The 14,798-nt window shown below is 46.0% G+C and overlaps 1 protein-coding gene across 1 annotated transcript in view; it reads left to right on the top strand.

The window, feature by feature from the left end:
- TNR (tenascin R) overlaps positions 1 to 14,798 on the top strand; it is a 77,824-nt gene that overhangs the window by 35,464 nt on the left and 27,562 nt on the right. Inside the window, exons 8-14 of the mRNA XM_063106391.1 lie at positions 3,970 to 4,059; positions 5,099 to 5,362; positions 5,952 to 6,221; positions 7,383 to 7,502; positions 8,429 to 8,575; positions 11,529 to 11,648; positions 14,637 to 14,780. Coding sequence (XP_062962461.1) covers positions 3,970 to 4,059; positions 5,099 to 5,362; positions 5,952 to 6,221; positions 7,383 to 7,502; positions 8,429 to 8,575; positions 11,529 to 11,648; positions 14,637 to 14,780 — 1,155 coding nt within the window. The remainder of the gene's footprint in view (positions 1 to 3,969; positions 4,060 to 5,098; positions 5,363 to 5,951; positions 6,222 to 7,382; positions 7,503 to 8,428; positions 8,576 to 11,528; positions 11,649 to 14,636; positions 14,781 to 14,798) is intronic.

The raw sequence follows: 14,798 nt of genomic DNA, 5'->3' as shown, positions 1-14,798 counted from the left end.
CTCGTGCCCAACACAAGGGAGGTCTTCAATAATACGTGTCAAGTGGATAAACTAGGTGCTTCAGGGGTTCAGAGGAGAATGGGTGTGAGGTAAGAGTTGAGAAAATTGTCAGCCTCCAAGCTGAACAAAGAAAGTTCTATAAGGATGGAGAGTGGTGGTTTCCTATGGGACGAATTTTCAGAGCTATCGTTAAGAAAAGGAACAGAGCCATTTATATGCTACCACTTGCAGGAGTTGGATGGGAGGATAAAGGGCGCATTGATAGAGAGCAATGGAATCTTTAAAAAGAGAGAAATCCCTAGGAGTACTCAGAGTGCTGATATATAAGTGCACTGAATGTGCCTCGGATGCACATTTTCTTTGCCAGTGGAACTGTATTTTACCTGCTGGCGAAGAGCAACAATTCACTTGTAGCTCGGGAAGAAAGCTGCTGGAAATCAAAGGAAAGCAGCAGGCACAAACCTGTAAGCCAGTCCCACTTCCCAATCCCCTAGACAGAAAACCTAGCAAGAGTGTGCTTTAAATTCTGCTCTGCAGTTTTCTGGGAAAAGATGATTCTGTTGTAAATTATTGAACATTTTATTTAAGCTTCATAAATAAGAAACTCAAATGAAAATGTTACATGTCAGATGTTTGGCAACATATAATTTCTGTCTTACTCCCTTGATCTGTCGCCCTTCATCTACGATGGAGAATTTCTACTCCATTATAGACAATTGAAGGTCTCAATCAGTTGCCTGAGAAAAGTGGTTTATGTCCCAAAGGTACTTTAATTTCTCCAACCAAAGGTACTCTAATTTCTCCAACCAAGGATGTATCTGGGACTCACTGAACATATTGATGCAGATAAATGTGTTCTTTGAACAGATCTGGGGCTTTGCAATCACCCACTCAATCTAGAGACAGGTATCTGCACAGCCAGGGACGAGCTCCTCACTAGCACCTGAACTCCCCAAGTCATTGGTTTCCATCAGAGCCAACAGGCTAAGCCTCAGCAATCCAACAACCATAAGTATACCTAGGACCAACCTGTACCTCCCTGGGACGCTTCTTGTAACTGATAAGACCACCTACAAAAAAAGGGCTCAAAATTCTGGAATAGTTCTCTGTGTAAGGTAATAATGTCACTATGAGCCAGGGACTGCACTTTAAACAAGTTGATTCATTTAATCCGTATCTATCCTGCAATATATACTATTATCATTTCCATTCTAGAGAAACTGAGGCTCACAGATGTTAAGTAATCAAAGTTAGACAGGTAGAGGGTAGCAGAGCCTGAATATAAACATAGGAATGTCAGACTTAAAAGTCTGTTCAACTTCAGTCTATTTCCACTGCTGTTGCCACTTTAGAGAAAGAAAGAATTAAGGATTGGGAAAGGATGAAGCTGGTTCAAGAAAGGAAAAAAGAGGGCTGATTCTGATGCCTGCCCGGGCAGGGCTTCAGGGCTGCATTCCATTGAGGGAGCCCGGCCAGTAAAACCCTGTAGGCTCTGCCATTCTCAAGCATAGGGTTATTTATTGCATGGCCATACTGAAGCCATACTCAGGCTGGGGGGTGTGTGGAACCCTCTGACTACCATGCAACATTCTGCTTGGCTAAACCAAACCATTTGTTTTGGAAAGGTTGCTCAAAATTAGGGATCCCAGGAAAGTCACAGCTTCTCTGGGGAGGTGGTAAGGTGCGAGGGGAGGGATGGGGCCTACCAGTCCTCCTGAAAGCCCTGAACCCTGAGATCTGAAGCCTGGGGGTCATTTCTAGCTGGTCACAGAACTACTCTATGCCTCAGTTTCTCTTTATAAAAAGATAGTGTACTGCATTGAATAGTGGTCTCCCAAAAGTTCATGTCCACCCAGAATCTGTGAGTGTGACCTTATTTGGAAATAAGGTCTTTATGGATGCAGTCAAGTTAAGATGAGGTCATACCAGATTAGGGTGGGCCCTAAATCCAGTGTGACTGGTGTCCTTAGAAGAAGCGAGCAAGACACAGACACACAGGGAGAAGGTCATGAACAACAGAGGCAGAGATGAGAGCGAAGCAGCTACAAGCCAAGGAAGGCCAAAGGGTTGCCGGTGACCACCGGAGCTAGGAAGAGGCATTGGAGGCTCCCCCAAGCCTTCAGAGGAGCATGGCCATGCTGACACCTTGGTTTCAGTCTTCTAGACGTCAGAACTGTGGGAGAATAAGTTTCTGTTGCTTTAAGCCACCTGGCTTGTGGAAATTTGTAACAGCAGCCGCAGGAAACTAATACAGATGGAGAAACACTGCCTTCCCACTTTCCTCACAAGGTTGTGGTGAGACTCCAAAACACATTCAATTCTGTCAGCACCACGCTCAGCCACTGAGCTAACCGGCCATCCCTATATGGGATCCGAACTCGGGGCCTTGGTGTTCTCAACACCGCACTCTCCCGAGAGAGCCACGGGCCAGCCCAACACATTCAATTCTGAAAAGCACAAGAGTTACTTAATTACAGAATAGCACTGTAATCAGCCATGGTTCTGGGGAGCCACACAAGGTCCCACAAAGAGCCTATAGAAAGACTCAGAATGACCATCAGAGGGCCCCAGGCATGATAATTTGATTTTGTTGCATTTTTCTACAATCCCAGTCCCAATAAATGAGGATGGGTTTGATGCCAGTTATGGAAAATAGAAAAATGGTCCCAGAGATGTCCACATTCTAATCCCTAGCACCTGTGAATCTGTTACCTTACATGGCAAAGGGGACTTTGCAGATGTGATTAAATGAAAGATCTTGAGGTGGGGAGATGATCCTGTGCTCTCCAGGTGGGCCCAATGTAATCACAAGGTCCTTATAAGAAGAAAGCAGGGTGGTCAGAATCAGCGTGGATGTGACAATGGAAGCAGAGGTCAGAGAGAAATAGATTTGATCACGCTAAGTTGCTAGCTTTGAGGATGCATTAAGGGACTGTAAGCCAAGGAACGCAGGCAGCCTCTAGAAGCCAGAAAAGGCAAAGAAACGGATTCTCCCCTAGAGCTTCCAGAAGGAATGCAACCCTGCTGACCCATTTTAGACCTCAGACCTCCTGAATTGTAAGATAATAAATTCGTGTTGTTGTAAGCCACTAAGTTGTGGTTAAGTTGTCACAGCAGCAATAGAAAACTAAGACACCAGTCAAACCAGTTAGTCCGAAAATGAACATGGAATAGGGTAAGCAGAAACTTTAGAGAATTTCGGACATTCTGGGAGCCTCTCATGATCCTTTGTATTCAGCCCCAAAAGAATTTCCCCAGAGAGGTTTACACCCTTTAGTTGGACAGTTTTTGCATTTCTTCCATCCTCCCAGAGTTCCCCAGAAGTCATCCTAAAATTGGATCCATAGCTTTAACTACACTGAGGCCTGAATTACTTCGCTGGGGAACCCACAGCAACAGGGCTTCTGTATGCCACCACGTTAAAGGCTTGACAGCCCTGTGCTCAGAGAAAAAGTTCATCTATGGTTGCTCTCTAGAAGGGACCCAGGAGTCCCCATATGGCCTCAGCTCCTATCTATAAAAGGTGTAATTTGGTCCTCATACACAGCGTTCAAGAAATGCTTTAAAGGCCCATGTCTACACGGTCCCTCTTGGTTACACACTCCCCCAATTCACAATTTAACAAGAAACCCCTTCACTGGTTCTAGCCAACCCGAGACTCTAAGCACACAGGGACACCTTCCACAGGTGAGCACCTCTAAAGGTCACTGACAAGGGTAGCCTCACTGCCTTCCCAGGGCAACAGGCAGCAAGAGGGAAGGTCTGCACCAGCTGGATCTTCCTATTGACGTTGTATGGGTTTCCTCAGTAGTGGAACTGGGATTTCCTCATAGGTAAAATTAGGAGGGGGTTCTGGGAAGACCAAACATGAGATCTGAACAAGAGTCTAAGCCCACTCTCTTCCCTCCTTTCAGCCTTCCACACCCCCAACACACACACACTAATGCCTGGTTTTGCATCTACTGATAGATCTGGTACCTGGCACCGAGTATGGAATTGGAATATCTGCCGTCATGAACTCACAGCAAAGCGTGCCAGCCACCATGAATGCCAGGACTGGTGAGTAAGAGGATGGGTGAGGAAGAAGACCCGGTTAGCCTGTAAGCCTGAGGAGCCACGGAGGACTGTCCTGGCAAGGATTAGTCAGAAGGCAATGCCCCCCAGTTCACAGGTCTCTGGTGACAACTATCAGCCTAGCAACAACCTCCACCCTATAACTAACCTCTGACATGTGACATGCAGGATGGAGTTTCACCTTCGTCCCCGTAGATCTGTGCTTGGTCTCCCATGGTCTGAAGGACTGCCCAGATCTGATCTGTGCAAAGCAGAGGTGGAAAATCCCAAATAGGTTGGTGCCATAACAGGCCATTTTTCTATCCAGACCATCCTACAGCAGGCAGAATGGGGTGTCCCTTACTCTGTACCACAGAAGCCCTCAAAAAGGCCACTGGAGTAGACTTCTAGACTTTGGAACAACTCATTAAATCCAAGGGCAGTATAAAAGTCCATTTGGGACTCTTGCTGCCCTGGATCCAACAGTTTTGCTTCCAAACCCTGTGTAAATTTCAAAGTCACTCCAGTATCTTAGATAACAAACAGCCTAGGTTGGGCTGAGGATATTGGACCAATTCCAGTCCCAAGGTTCAATCTAGCATAGACAACCTCTCTAGAGAGCCAGATGGAAAAGGGTCTTCAGAAGTCCTCAGATCTGTTTGCCTGCACACCCACGTTTAGGCCAAGTCAGAACAACCTCAGGGATGGGGGAGGGAGGGAGGCGGGGCAGTGCTGTTGCCAGGAAACGTATATCCCTATCTAATGGTGGCTCCTGTTTTGCCCTGGTTGGCCTACTGAGAGAGCCTGGGAGAAAATGAATATGGGGAGCTTGAAAATCAGCAGCCACCTTTGTCCCAGAGGTGGATGTCCTCCAGGAGTATCAGAGCTCATAACGCCTTTCTGCAAATTGTCTGTCTGCCTGCCAAGCCCCTGGATCAGTGTCAGCCATAACAGGCTAATGCTCATGGTCAGCAGGCCTGCTGATAGCTCAGAAACACTGGCCCTCCTGAGGAACCTGTATAAAACTGCTTATGTTGATCCACAGAGCTTGACAGTCCCCGAGACCTCATGGTGACAGCCTCCTCAGAAACTTCCATCTCCCTCATCTGGACCAAAGCCACTGGCCCCATTGACCACTACCGAATTACTTTCACCCCATCCTCTGGGATCGCCTCAGAAGTCACTGTGCCCAGGGACAGGACCTCATACACTCTGACAGATCTCGAGCCTGGGGCAGAGTACATCATTTCCATCACCGCAGAGAGGGGTCGGCAGCAGAGCCTGGAGTCCACTGTGGATGCCTTCACAGGTACCAGGGTGATAGGGAGCCCAGCCCAATGCAGGGATCAGTGGTTTTCAGCAGGAGAAGGTCATTCAGACAACCCACTTTTGCAAAGCCCCATTTCCTTCAGAGAAAAGAGAAAGAAGAGATGGGTAGAAAAAGAAGAGAGAGAAAAATGAATGAGTACATCAACAGGGAATGGTTGGAAGTAGAGAGGAGAGGTGAGCAAGGCTGCTGCATGCCTGAACGTTCATGTCTGGTTTCCCAGAGCCTGGACATGGTTCTGATTCGGCTTGCGCTAAATCAGTGGGCATTCAGAGGATCCATGGGATTATGTTCAATTCCTTCCAGGAGAGAGCCTTTAAATCCTGGGTCAGTATTATGAATAACCCCCAGAGGTATCTCTGGTTTTACCAGAATTCCTTTTTCAGTAGATGGCTTGGAAAAAAGAACATGGACAGGCCTGGAGAGTGAGTAGGTGGAAGCTGTGGGTTAGCGGGTGAAGGTGTAGCCCTTATTAGCAAGGAGAACAGATCCCATCAGTCAGGTGGCCCTTCTAGCCCAGTGGCCCCACCACCCCACACGTGTTTCAGAACCATCCATCTCTGCTTTGCAGGCTTCCGCCCCATCTCCCATTTGCACTTTTCTCATGTGACCTCCTCCAGTGTGAACATCACCTGGAGTGACCCATCGCCCCCGGCAGACAGACTCATTCTGAACTACAGCCCCCGGGATGAAGAGGAAGAGATGATGGAGGTTTCCCTGGATGCCACCAAGAGGCATGCTGTCCTGATGGGCCTGCAGCCCGCCACTGAGTACATTGTGAACCTGGTGGCTGTCCACGGCACAGTGACCTCTGAGCCCATCGTAGGCTCCATCACCACAGGTGAGCCTGGAGAACTTGACAGCAGGTGGTGAATGGGGTTCTCAGTAGCCTTTGACAAGTCAATGAAATTTAAAAAGAGAAACACCCAAAGAGTAAGGCATCGCCTCTATGGCTAGAGAGGGTCAGTGAGCTGTTCTGAAACAGCTACTTCTTCGAGTGCTGCACAAGATCACGAGGTGGGAAACTTCCATTTGGAAGGTAGGACAGACCCAAAATTTCCATATGGAAGGCTTGAATGCATTCGTCCAGGCCCTAGAAGAAAGCCCTGGAGAAATCTTGTCTCCAGGAGGAAGCCCTCTAGAGTGAGGAGACACCTGCTTCTGTTCTGGAGAGCCACCTCTTGACTGCCCAGCAAGGTCACCAGTGCAAATGATGCTTCCTCAGAATCACACTTTACTAGCATGCACCCACGTGGTGACTAGCACTCATAGAATAGGGTTGATTTGCACATTTGGAAAACACAGGCCCTCTGCGATGAGGTGAATCATTCCCATCTCATCATTCCCCAGTATAATCCCAAATATCAGGTACACGTGGATGAGGACATATGCATTTGAGTACTTTCCTTCATATTGACAAGAATTCACAAACTGGAAAAGTGGTTACAACACTCAGCTGACTCAACCCTGCAATCCCCTAGCTGTCAAAAAAAAAAAGCATACAGCACAAATGAAATACAATTTAGGAAAGTGGATTTGTTCTGGACTTGTGCTCTGACATCCCTCTATAGTCAACAGGCAGTTTTCCCAAATTGAACCAAAGGTAGCTGCTAAAAATAAGAGACAGAGGGAGACTTGGGTTTGTACAAGAGAAGTTTCCCCAGAGAAAATGACTATGTTACTCTGAAACAAAACATACAAACTAAGAGAAAAGTTTCTAGTTGTGCTTCAGATAGATAATATTTGCAGCACAGGCACAGACCTTGCCAGCTTGGCTTCATATTGTTAAAATGTTCTCCATGAACACAGCCTTGGCCACACCTACAAGGTTGCAGGTGAGACATCAGCCTGACCATGGTTTTAAGGATGCCGTGTTACTCAGCAAGGCCTGTTCTGCCTCTGAAACACCACTGGCTCTTGCTCAACATAAAACCAGGGATGGGAATTCCTTTTTCACACTGTGCTTTCTGTCTTTTTCCCACAACCGCCTGGATCCTCATAGGAATTGATCCTCCTAAAGACATCACAATTAGCAATGTGACCAAGGACTCAGTGATGGTCTCCTGGAGCCCTCCTGTTGCATCTTTTGATTACTACCGAGTATCATATCGACCCACCCAAGGTAATGAAGTTGATTTGTCAAAGATGAATGGTATTTGGAGCAGGTGAAGATTAGTATGGAAGAACTAGCGTATCCCACAGGAATCAGCCCCTGTCTGCGTTCCCTTCCCTGCGCCCCTCCATGGCATGCTCCATCAGAATGAGAGTGAGTTGGTGAGGAGTAGCCAAGAAACCCCTGGTGCAGTCACCAACTCCTCTCAAAAAGGGTCTGATCCCATTCACCCAGAAAGCAGGCCCTTCACCAGCAGAGGGAACTAGTCACTATTATCTAGGCGTGTAGTGAGAACAGAGCCCTAAAAGGATCAGCTAAGAGCCAGGGTCATGTGTACTTTCCCAAGAGAATAAAGTCCAAGACCAGAATTGGGGGGATGGCTAAAGACCCAGAAGAGCCAGATGGAGCCTTGGAGGGAACCACAATGACGTGGTCCTGTTTCTGCCACTCCAGCCAACTTATGAGTCAGAGGAAGTTGGCTGAGACCTCGCCTACATCCTGCCAGTTCTTGCTGGTGCATGTGGCATTGTTAATGAAGCAGAGGGGACACTCACTTCCAGTGAGGGGGTAGGACAGCTTTTCACGCTATCCTGTCTCTGGGCTGCACAGACCACTCTTTGTAGCCAAGACCTCTACACCGCCTTGATGTAATTGCCTCAGAGAAGACTAGCGTGTTAAAAAATCACCTAATACATATTTCAATGGTCTTTGCTCCAGGGAGCCCATAAAATGCAGGGGTGGGATCAGCATGCAAGGTCTCTTCAAACTCCAACATTCCCAGCTCACAACCATTTATCTTTTCTCCCCGTGAGTGCTGAGTCCCATGTCCATCCATGCTTCAAGACAAAGTGCCATCGGGAGCTCCTTTGTAGGCTCTACATGGACCACATTGAGAGAGCCACTGAACTTTAACTGTGAAATTTGCTCTCCCTTAGTGGGTCGGCTGGACAGCTCAGTGGTGCCCAACACTGTGACAGAATTCACCATCACCAGGCTGTACCCAGCTACTGAATACGAAATCAGCCTCAACAGCGTGCGGGGCAGGGAAGAGAGCGAGCGCATCTGCACTCTCGTGCACACAGGTAGGCATGTGTCCCTGCTGTGCGTCAGCTCAGAACCCGCCTGAGGACCTTCAGCAAAGAGAAGAGGCAAAGAGTGATGTCATGCCTTACACAGAGGACACCAGTTCCAGGCTCTGAGCCTCCGTTCCTGGGTGCTCCTCCGACACACTGTGTCATGCAGGGCACTTAACCATTTCTCCCCGCTCTGTCCCTCATATTCCTTTCTAATACTAGGAGTTTAAAGAGTCACCCTCTAGGAGGCTTGCTGGTTTAGGTTAGAAATTTTCATGGGACTTCCAATATGAAAAGGGCCCTTTCAAAGACACATGATGGCAGTGAATTCCAGAACAGACATCTGAATCATTCCATCTGATTTTTAAAAGGACTCAGAGAAAGATGCTTAACCTAAGACAAGAAAAACATTGTTATTCCAGTAACATGAAATTGGGGTCATGAAATTCTTCATCATATATGGCCAGAAATCACCAAGTAGCTGCATTTACTCTTGCTTTATGCTCCAGGGACAAGGAGGCCTCAAAGTGGCAGTAAATCCCTCACTGTGGTGAAGGTAGTGGAGGTGATGCTGCCCCATGAGGAGTCCTGGGCCACCTGCAGGAGCACCGTGTAGTCTGTGTTTTCTGACAGCCCCTCCAATCGGATGCAGGTGTCCTCTGCATCCACAATCAGCTCCTGCATAATGAGCAGGGGAAGGGAGGTGGAAGGGAGTGACCGGCTCACAGTATGGGAAAGTGGGAGAGGGAAGTCCAAATCCCATGGCTTTTCTCTGGAACACAAGCCCCCTGGATGGGCCTGAGGACAGGGCTCCTTCAGTACCTCCACTGGCCCTCTGTTGCTGGCCCCTCAGCCAGCCCACCATGCAGAACTAGCAAAGATTTGCTGTGAAAGTCACTAGAAGGCACAGCCAAAGTTTTCTGTGCTCAATTCCCAGACCAAACTCCTAGTTAAACCGTCATTCCCACAGCACGTGGGAAAACATCCAGCCTGCTTCATTAGGAGAACACGTGGATTTCCCAAGGTTAATTTCCCTGGAGAATTGTATTTTCTGAATGAGGAAAATGTAGCTTGGGATTCCTCGCTGCTTTTGTAGAGGTTTCCACAAGCTCAGAAACAGCATCTCTAAGGCAATGGCCAAAGAAATATTCGTTCAGAAACAAAGTTCTTCTAAAGACAGCACAAGATAGTCTAATCTTCCCTAGTCTCCTTCCAGGCCTGTGACTGTGGATAACCTAGCCATATTTTCTTATTCATTCTTGCCCTATCCACCAAATTATCTGTGACCATTAAAATATCAACAAATGTTGACAAGAAGTGATGTCCAATGAGCCAAAAGAAGCCCCCTTTCCACCTTCCTGGAAGTCCTAGAAATTCATGTTAAGGAAATTAGGCTTTTTCTCATTGAGGACAATGAAATGGATTTCAATAGCCTCTTTCCCCCAAGGTAAAAAAGAGCAGCAACTCAAGTCAAAAGCTCATTCCTCGGGCTCTTAGTCATAAGCAGCAGGTACCTCTAAAGCAGATATTCAGTGGTGCACCAACCCGAGCTGCTCTCCTTCAGGTTTAGGCAGATCTACTTTGGCAATGTCCAATAACTAGATTGCCCCCAGACGTGTCTTATTTTGTTGTTTAACTTGAGGTCTGTGATTTGCAGCTTCTGGAAATGAGGACTCCTTCAGAAGTTCATGCCCATCTCATGGTACCACACACGTCTCAGAGAGATCAAGACAATTGTGGTTTCATAAGGACTGCATTTGAAGAACTCTTTGAAAGAACAGATTATGGATACAATTCAAATTTTAAAATTATAAAAATATTTTCTGTTTGTTGCTGTTTGATGAAGGACATAGGCAAACAAAATAACCCTTCAGCTGGAGAACAGAGTCAGGTCAGCAGAAGATCTTGGTTCCCACAAGTAAATTGCACGATGCTTAGGTTGAGCTGACAAACTGTGGCAATAGCATCCATTCATTTCTAAAATAAATCCCGACTTTATGGAAGGGAAGCATGGTAAATAAAGTGAAGGCTTAGAGCATGGACAAGTAAGAATGGGAAGATGGTTATATGACAACCAAACTCTATTCCCCCGACAGGCACTCTTGGCCCCCCTAAGCCTGTAAGAATCCCCTTGACTCTTTTTTTTCCCCCCACCGGCAAGGGGATCGCAACCCTCGGCACAGTGTTGTCAGCCAGTGAACGCACCAGCCATCCCTATATAGGATCTGAACCCGTGGCCTCGGTGCTACCAGTGCTGCACTCTCCCAAGTGAGCCACGGGGCTGGCCCCCCTTGACTCTTAATGCAAAAAAAAGAATACCCAGGACTCAATCCTGAAGGAGCCTTGTTCATAGTGAGGCAAGAATTCAATAATCAGATAGGACTGTAGAGGCAACCTGAGTCCCATGCAGTCATTCCACAAGTGCTGACTGAGGACTTTTTAAGTTCTCAGCACTGGGAATACCCCTGCCCTCATGGGGCTGCCACCACTCTTCCTGACATGCATCAACAGAGATCTTTCCCCAAGGCACAACTTTACATTTATGAAAGTGCAAATAGCCTGGGAAGCATGATGATCTCATTAACTAAAGGATTATAACAATTTCCGTGTGTTCTTAGTTTCTCCATCTAGATTTAAATGTCTAAAACACAGCAGCCATACTTTGAAATCCCCCATAGCCCCCGACACAGTGCTCTGCACATAAGTAGTTAATGAATGAATTAAAAGGAAGAGATGGGGCCATCAGGAAAAGATGGATACTTCAGAGGAAGGAGGAAAGAGAGAAGAGGCAGGGGCTGGTGGAACTGGAAGGGGAGAAAGGGAAGAGACCTCCTCTTATGTCATGATTTCGTCCAGCATAGCAGCAGACGTGCATCATGAGTGCAACTTCTGAGATAGTTCTCTGCTCTTCCCTCCTGCAGATCCTCCTACCTTTAACTGATTTTCTCCTGTTCTGTTTCAGCCATGGACAACCCTGTGGATCTGACTGCTACCAACATCACTCCAACAGAAGCCATGTTACAGTGGAAGGCGCCCGTGGGTGAAGTTGAGAACTACGTCATTATTCTCACACACTTGGCAGGTGGGCGTCTGCAGGCCTGTGCATCAGGCAGGTGGGGATGGTGGGGACTGGGGCTGCAGAGCAGTATGGAAGTGAAGAAACAGAACATTTTGTCAATCTGAGGGAAAAACTAGCAATTTTCCTGCTTCAGTTATACTATAAAGCCCTCATGCTATCCCCAAACTCTACAAACTGGATCAGTTATAGGAATCGTGAAAGCCAAACCTGAAAGGTGCAAAAAAGGCACATAACCAAGAGAAAATACAAGAACAGAGAAACAGTACTAGGAAGTCAAAACTCAGATTGTGCTAGACATGCCCCCAAATGTTAAAGACTAGAAAGTAGATTTTTATGGCTATTTACAGTGTAAGAAAAACACTGAAGTCATAGGCCCAATCTTGGAGCAAATAGTACACGATAACAGGTGACAAAGGGTTCACACTCCTGATGTCTTACAGTGTGTGTGGTCTTCTTTACACATATCTAGCCCAAAAGGTTGAATCAACATGTAATTTCAAATTCCAATGTCTCCATCATGCTTGTTCACCTTATGCTATTTGAAGTTGAATAGAGAAGCCAAAAGCAAAATAGTGTTGAATACTCCACATCTCTAGGTTTGAGAAAACTATTTCCCTGACTAAATTAAACATGTGATCACAGAATTGTTGTGGGTTATATTCAGGAACCCAGAGAACAAAGATATAAGACAAAAGGCAGACAGATGTCTTGATTTTCAGAAATGGCAGAGAAAGCCAATTCTGTAAGCTGCAGAGAAATAATCTTACTGTCAAAGCTTAAGAAAGTAAAAACTAAACAGACTATTAAACAAACTGGAAAAGGAATTAGTGATTACTACATATGAGCACAGGTTCACTGAGAATAAATTTTATCAAAACCACTCTATATCCTTTTTTTTTTTTTTTTTTTTGGCAAATCTGCTAACACATTTCAGCAATGCATTAGAAAAGACTAACTCTCCCTTAGTCTTTAGTTAAGATGGAAAATACATGATGGATCATATTTCTAATTAGCTGGAACTGTGCAATTGAATGACCCTCCTCAAGGAGTGGATATCATCATCTGTGTGCATGTGCAATTCATCTCAACCACCACCCCTCCATGCAGAACATGATTCTGCATTTCTTAACTCTCACCATGCTTTCTCAAGCCTCCATGAATTTGCACATGCTGTTTCCTCCACCAGGAAATTCTCTCCCCACTTGTCTGCCTACAAAACCCATCCTTCAAGTCTTAGTTTCCACACTATCTCCTCTGTCAAAGCGTCCCGTATTCCCCCAAGGCGGTCAGATGCACCTCACCCAGCCCCATCACAGCAATTAACTTCATTCACTCAACCAATACTTTTTTTTTTTTGTCCTTTTTGTGACCGAGAAGGGGATCGCAACCCTTGGCTCAGTGTTGCCTGCACCGCGCTCAGCCAGTGAGCGCACCGGCCATCCCTATGTAGGATCCGAACCCGCGGCAGGAACGCCGCTGCGCTCCCAAGCACTGCACTCTCCCGAGTGCGCCACAGGGTCGGCCCACTCAACCAATACTTTTGATGCCCACTCATAGGCCATATACTCTACGAGGCTGTAAGGATCTGGAAACAAAACATGAGTTCTTCTCTTCATGGAACTCATTTCCAGTGGTGATGCAGAGAAGTAGATAGTTACAACTCAGGGTGAGCAGTGTCATCATTCAGACAAGCACAGAAGACTGTGGGACTCATTCAAAAGGCCACTATGATTTGGGGTCAGGGTGTGAAGGGGAAGAAAGGAAGAAGCTCTTAGATAAAGTGAAAGAAAGCGAAGAGGAGAAGGAAGGGAACTCCAAGAAAAAGAGCAGGCTGAGTGCATCTGAGAGGTGAGACAGAGCATGTGGAGCATGAGGAGGTGACACAGTTTGGTACAGCTGGAGCACAGACGGCGGCAGGATGTGCAAAGGTGGATATTGAAAAGACGGAGTCCTATGCATGCTCTTCCAAAGAATGAGTTTGGGTTTTAACTTGTTCATATGCCTTTCTATGCCTTTAGACCACAAGAAACTTGAAATCTCATGCCCTACCTAGTTTGGAGATGTACCCGATAAACTTTGTTAAATGCTGGATGATTCAGAAGTACACTAATTGCCCAACAGAGGGCTTGGCCCTGATTTAATGAACAGTTTTGTCAACAGCTTGAATGAATTCAGAGAAGACATGCTTACCCAATTTGTGTATAAAACAAAACTGTGATTGATAAAATCCAAATGAAAAAATATTTTAATAAGCTGAAACAGTGGTCCAAAACTTAATCAACAAGGCAAAACACAGTACAAATAAACGCACAGCTCTGCCCATGGGTGCAAAAAATCAGCTGGGATTTTTTGGGGGGAAGGGTTGGGAAGGTTATAAACAACGTCATTGATTAGTAATAATCTCAGCACTTGACAACAATATCACACGGCTGTCCCAATACCTAATGGATTAATATAAATAGCAGAAATAGAAGCAGAGGCTGACCCTGTTTTTCGCATTGGTCAGTGCATCTCAATTGTCATTCTCAATTCTCTTCTGAGTTTTGCATTTCAGCAGGAACACTGATAAACTGTTACCTGTCCAGAGAAAAGCATCCAGGCTCACTAAGGTTTTAGAGTAGTCACGTAAATGTAATGGGAGGTGGGAGCTAAATTTTCTCATTTAGAGGACAGAGGACTTGATTAGGAAAGATTGTAGGAAGAAAAGTGCAGACAAAGGATTCAGCTTATTCTTTGTAACTCCAGCGACCCGAGCAGAAGTTCTAGAGAAAACAATTTGGCCTTTATATAAGGACTGTTTTTCTCAATTAAAATGTAAAAAGAGATGAAAGGGATCCTTGTTTAGAATAAAATGCTAAGCTAGATAACCTGTAATAGGCTTTTTCCAAAATTCTTCAGTATTAAATCCTTGTGAAATGTCTTTGGATTTGGTAGGTCTTTCCTAAGTTGAGTAGTCTTATTCAATCCTTATTCATATTCATCTGATTTCAGTTGCTGGAGAGACCATCCTGGTTGATGGAATCAGTGAGGAATTCCAGCTTGTTGACCTGCTTCCCAGTACTCACTATACTGTCACCATGTATACCACCAGTGGGCCTCTCACCAGTGGCACCATCAGCACCAACTTCTCTACCTGTGAGTACATGGTGATCT

This window comes from Cynocephalus volans, chromosome 8, assembly GCF_027409185.1.
Source record: "Cynocephalus volans isolate mCynVol1 chromosome 8, mCynVol1.pri, whole genome shotgun sequence".
Lineage (NCBI taxonomy): Eukaryota > Metazoa > Chordata > Mammalia > Dermoptera > Cynocephalidae > Cynocephalus > Cynocephalus volans.
The sequence above is the reverse complement of the archived record's forward strand: the minus strand, read 5'-3'. Positions and strand labels throughout refer to the sequence as shown.